Source organism: Merops nubicus, unplaced genomic scaffold (assembly GCF_000691845.1).
Source record: "Merops nubicus isolate BGI_N331 unplaced genomic scaffold, ASM69184v1 scaffold38634, whole genome shotgun sequence".
Classification (NCBI taxonomy): domain Eukaryota; kingdom Metazoa; phylum Chordata; class Aves; order Coraciiformes; family Meropidae; genus Merops; species Merops nubicus.
The window spans coordinates 4,408-10,498 of record NW_008604243.1 but is presented as its reverse complement, the minus strand read 5'-3'; the positions used below and the strand labels follow the sequence as shown (position 1 = coordinate 10,498).

General features: G+C 34.7%; 1 protein-coding gene across 1 annotated transcript in view; it reads left to right on the top strand.

The window, feature by feature from the left end:
• LOC103771646 (ERC protein 2-like) overlaps nt 1–5,749 on the top strand; it is a gene marked incomplete at its 3' end in the record, with an annotated part of 20,049 nt that extends 14,300 nt beyond the window's left edge. Inside the window, exon 3 of the mRNA XM_008938948.1 lies at nt 5,582–5,749. Within this exon, the coding sequence (XP_008937196.1) occupies nt 5,582–5,749 (168 nt within the window). The remainder of the gene's footprint in view (nt 1–5,581) is intronic.
• Between the last annotated feature and the right edge of the window lie 342 nt (nt 5,750–6,091).

Sequence of the window (6,091 nt, the reverse complement as noted above, 5' to 3'; positions counted from 1 at the left end):
ACCTGGGGCTTTTTAGTCTGGAGAAGAGAAGACTTAGGGGGGATCTAATTAATGTGGATAAATATATACAGGCTGGGTGTCAGGAAGGAAGGGGCAATCTCTTCTCACTTATGCCCTGCAATAGGACACGGGGCAATGCACACAAACTGGAGCACAGGAAGTTCCACCTCAACATGAGGAAGAATTTCCTTGCTGTAAGGGTTCCAGAGCACTGGAACAGGCTCCCGAGGGAGGTTGTGAAGTCTCCTACCTTGGAGACTTTGAAGACCCGTCTGGATGCATTCCTGTGTGACCTGCCCTAGACTAGATGGTCCTGCTCTGGCAGGGGGGTTGGACTTGATGGTCTCTGGAGGTCCCTTCCAACCCCTAACATTCTGTGATTTTGTGAAATCCTAGGGCACTGAGATAGATTCATTCACTTTTTCTGAAATATATACTTACAGCTCTGAAAAAATCCACTTGAAGAGTAGTTGGTACTATGACCTTTCTAGAGGCCACATGAGCAAAAAAAGCAGGGGTTGCTTGGCTTCAAGCGTATTCTCTGCCTGCCATTGTCTGTTGACACTAGAAAGACATAGAAGTGTTGCTGTTTAAGTACAAAATTTGCAGTACCAGGTAGCTAAATATAATTAATTCACTTTCAGAGTTGGGCAAGCTAAGACTCAGAGAAGGTCTGCAGCTTGTCTACAGTCAGAGAATAAAAGAGTGGCAGCATCTGCTGGAGAATCTGAGTTGGATTTTCTGTTTTCTTGTGTAAATTAGATTTCATTATCTTCTTGACAAGATGCTTTTACTTTTTCTAAATTCCACACTGAGTGTAGGAATAAGAAAATTTATCTTTGTGTGGTATTGGATAATGAAAATTTTTCCATCTCAGAAGAGCTTACTGTCTCCCAGTTTGGAAACAGGAGTGTCTTGTAAGCCACATTATGGGAAATGCTGGTGCCTTGGGACACTAGGGCATATTTTTATCTTCCCCTGGGGATTTATGCTACAGAAGAAATGGAGGTGTTAATGACCGTGTGGAATTCATACAGATTTGTTTTTTTTTTAAAAAAAAAAAAATCTGTTGAAAGAAGTATCTCTTAAGCTACTGGAAAGTAGCTAAAGTTCCCAAATAGCATTATCATCTGGAAAAATAATTTGGCTTTTAAAATATTGTCTATTTCGAAGCAATTCAGGTTTAATAATTTTCAGCAAAAGTTCTAATGCGTCTCAGCAAATCTGTTTGATGTAAAAATAATTTAGAAAACCTATATTTTTTTAACAGTCTTCTGATGTTTTGAGAGGAGAAGGTTCGTTATATTTCTGTGGCACAGAAAGCAGATATGAAGAGTATTAAACATCCCTTGTTTTGTCACAATCTTACAATCTTTGATAAATGCCACATTCTGATGAAACTTTGGCTGTTTTCTTTCACCAGTCCTTTTCTTCCACTTAAAATTGAGATTTGCAGCAGAAGATATTATTTCTATCATTCATCTGAGATCCTTTCAAGGTGGAAAAGTATTTATGCAGCTGTCAGCAAACAGATCTTATTATACCTGATCTGTTGAACCTGAGATTGTTGATAAATTCTGATAAACATAAGTCTTGATTGATGACAAAGAGCAGAACAAAACTCTCCTCACAGTTGACAGTTTTAGGTGCTATAAAGCTCTTAATACTTCACATTTATTTTTGAAGTATAACTCATTTTAAATCTGTGATTTAAATAAATGGGAAGGTATTAAATGGAGGCCAATACTAAATATTGTTTATTATACACGAGTGGCAGAGAATGTTGAGAAATGTTCCTGTTCTTAGCTATTTCTTAGTAGTATTAACTCCGTCCAAATGTAAGCTTTAGTTTTGACTTGCAGTTAAATAAAATTTTTAGAAATGAGAAAGAAAACTTGTTTAGATTTTTTTTCCCCCTACTTGATGAGGACTCTTCTTGCTCTTTTTTTGAGGGGACAAAAATTGCCATCACTCACATGATACCAAAGCTGTCAAAATACGTCTTAAATTTCTCATGACTAAAGGATATGAAACTTCAAATATCTTCATTAAGGATATTAAGAGAACGTAAAGAATTATATGTTCTCTTCATACATTTTAAAAAATAATTTCTAATTTACAAGACTTCCTTCTCTTACTAGGGTCTGTCAATTGCCTAGCTGGCAGGTATTTAAAGGAACACATGCATTTTTTTCAGGTGTGAGCTTGCACTCTGGAATTCAAGTCATTCTTTAAGTATTAGAACTCTAATGCTATTGACATGAATAAGTGTGAAAATCTAGTGATTGTTTAGTACAGCTACAGCAAATTACCTTTAAGATAAGTTTCAAGAATTAATAAGTCTGTAACATGGCACTCTGTAATTAATGTCTATGTAGAAGAACTTTTCACACTGTATGAAGGAAGCACACAAGTTCTAGGAGATCCCATAGAAGAAATGTGCAGGAAAGTCCTACAGCATTTTTTTTCTGTAAATATCATAAATATACAGATCTGATAAATATACAGGAAAAGAATGATAGCGTTTTATTTTTTTCTTAAATCTGATAAAAAAACCTTTAAAAATAAACCTTGAGCAATATAACCTACAGAATATACAGATAGACTTGTAGACTCTACTGTAAACAGCCATTTCATCATTGAAACTATTTTTCCTTAAATTCTTTGCTTTAAGAAGCAGTTGTCATTTGTCACATAAGATCAGATCCTTATGATGCATAAATTATCATAATTTTATTTTTAGAAATTATTTGCTTAAATATTTAGCCCATTAATTTTGATAGATGCTGTTCAGGGGAAAAGCTCTGATTGTTTTGTTTTCTTTGTTTCCCACTTGCTCGATGTAATATCATGTAAGAAAAAGGATAACAGTTTTCTGGAAATACTAGTATCTAAGCAACTGAAATTATGGGAGGTGACAGAGAATGCTAAATTGAGATGGAAGATAAAGGACCTAGGGTTTCAGGAAAGGAGGTTAAGCAAGGTTATATTGGCCAATGTTGAAAAAGCGGTGACAAGCAAATTACACATATGAAATACATGAGATAGTGGAAAGGTCAGGGTCAGAGGACAAACTTGAAAGTTCTTTAGATGCTACAGTGTTTATACTCAGACTTGTAGATTTTATAGCTTTTATAAAGTACAAAAATATTTTTGCCTTTGTCTTTTTTTATACTGAGATTGGGAGATCTCATTGTATCCTGAATGTTGGTCTTCCACACCACCTAAGATACAGTCAAGTGAAAACGTTTGCACATCTGCTGGAGACAGAAATTTGTTTCATGCCCTGTTTAATTTTTTTTTTTTTGCACACTAATTGACCATGTAGAATTTTAAAAAAGCAAATATACCCGGTCTATAAAAATCTACGAAAATGTGTGGTTTCTTATGCCTCTGGTATTTTTGATACCTTATTCTTTTAAATTGAAGTTTTAGTATGTTTATGCCATTATACTTTATTTTAATAAAACACCAGCCAAAAGCACAATAACTCAAGACATTTTTGTGCATGTGTTTTATTTATTTTAATTTTTTGAGAGCTGTAACACTCATAAAACTCCTGGCAATTTTTAGGTCTTGTAGCCAGAACTTTATACTAAACAGATTCTGTTTCTAAAACACAAAGAACATACCTGCTATGAAAATGAAGCTCTTTTTTTTTTTTTTTGTCATTGTTATTTCTCAGGGTGTGGGTTGTGTCATGGAAAAAAAGTGGGAAGAGTTTCTAGGAGAGATGAAGCACCTGTGATGTTCACATGGATCTTGTATAAAGCATGTGATGTAATTCAGATTGCTTGCAGATCTACATTTTGTCTTTATATCTTGTAGACAAATTTTTCCATTTTTCATTTTGTCTACATTTTTTGTCTCGGTTGCTGTACTTGCTCACATGTTCTGGCAAGGGATGAAGATTGCTTTCGAGAGAAAGTTTTCTCTAGCAGTTTCCTAACAGCACTATTGACATTTTCTGTGAAGGTGATGGCTTTTGGTGTCAGTATAGATTCTTGATTTTTATACAGTAGCTCAGAGGTAGCTAACCAAGTACCTTAAAGAGCTAGACAAACATACTGGGATTTATAAAGAGAAATAAGAATAAATATGTAGACAAGCGTATGGACTACAATTGGAATAAATATTTTTTTAAAAAATTTTTAAGGATATGCTTGCAATGTAAAATAAAATAGAAATATTTTTATCATCAGTGAATGTTTCTAATGACAGTGCCGTACAATATTGAATCTGTGAAATATTTTTGTAGGAGGAACTTTAGGATGTGGTTGAGTAGGATCAGCCTGTGGATACATATTCTTTTTTTTTTCCCTGAGGATTTTTGAATCACCTTTCATGTATCCCTTCTAGAGTTCTTGCATCCAGAATGTCTGTTGGGATACAGCCAATGGAATAGAATAGAAAGAGCTCTTCTAGCCCTTCTCTGATTGTTGCAGAATTGAAACTTGACTTTTAAAAAAACATATCTGGGCTTTACGGTCAGGAAGAAAACTTTCCAAATATAAATGAAGTTGTGGTTTCTCTGACTTATGCAGGTGCACTGAGGCATTTTAATTTGAATAATCCTCATGAGGTGATGTATCTGAACTCATCCGGTGACCAGTGTTATTTCATTACTTTAAGAAGAATGGCTATATGTCACCTAATTCACCATCCTTTAGCATCATACTGTGTATTGTCCAGTGCTTTATTCAGATTTGTGTATTCTAAATCTACCATGCTTTTGTGTTCTGTGACTAATTCTCCTGTTTATCATTGTAGAAAGGGAAGAATAATAACAGTTCTGTGACATTCACTGATGAACCTTAAATTCCCTTAAATTCAGAAGCTCTGTCTTAGTGACCAAGTTTCTGCTGTTTCCCCTAGGATATGCTTTTATAATCTCACAGACCTTTCACTATGGAATTTTTTTGTTTTTACAATGTTTTCCCCAGACTTCTCTTAAGTTAATCTTTTTGGCTTGGTTTTCCTGGTACCTGAGAATTCCATTATGAACTGCCAGGGAGGAAAAAAAGGAGGTGGGGATGGTGGGCAGCAGCACACTTGCAAGAAAAGTAAGCTTAAAATTCCACTTCTCAGTTTTCCTCTCCTTACTAAGATACCTGCTTTTCCTTATCAGGCACCTAAAAAAAGTTTCACTCTGGCCAATGATAAGTCACAAGAATCATGCTGTTGGAAGAAGTAAGCTATTGGATTGAATTTATACTTTTATGATCACTTTTTTTCCTATATATTTTTGCTGTCCTGCCAGGCTTGCCTCACTGAGGATAAATTCCTTTGAACTTAAGTGAGGTCCATGGTGAATTTATAGGCCAAATCTTTATGTATAATCTTTGAGAGTTTGCTTTTAACTTCTGTAACAGCAGGGCAATCATTCTTAAGACAGGGTACATTAAATTACAAGAAACTCAGTTAAAGTTATGAGTATAAAAAGTCTGAATCTTAATTCTCTTCCAGAATTTACAGGTGTCTGAGTTGTCATGGTCATGCACACCTTTCAGATTTCAAGTGCAATTACTAATTGGAAATAAAATTAATGATCAAAGATTTTTAATTTTCCTTCCCATTACAGATCGACCAACTGAAACAAGAACTCTCAAAGAAAGAATCAGAACTTCTTGCCTTACAAACTAAGCTTGAAACCCTTAGCAATCAGAATTCAGATTGCAAGCAACACATTGAAGTGCTTAAAGAGTCACTTACTGCCAAAGAACAGAGAGCTGCCATACTTCAGACGGAGGTATCGTATCTTCTAATAGCAAAATGCAATAGAAATATTTAGTTAATACTGTGTGTCAAGGTGATGATATGTTGTGGGTGTAGAAGGCAATTTGTTAGCTTATAGTGAAATAATTTAAATCGCTTTAAGTGCCAATGTATTTGATATATATATATATATTTTGGTAGTACACCCGCTCTCATTCTAGAGTGTTTTAGTAGTATCTGTGATTGCATTTTAAGACGATGTTTTATGCTTAATTGTTATTGGCTTCAGTAGGAGGAGTTGGGCCTTAACGCTTGATGGTTGTGATTTCATTCCTTTTTTCATCTATTAGTTGACTGAATTTTCCTTTTGCTTTAA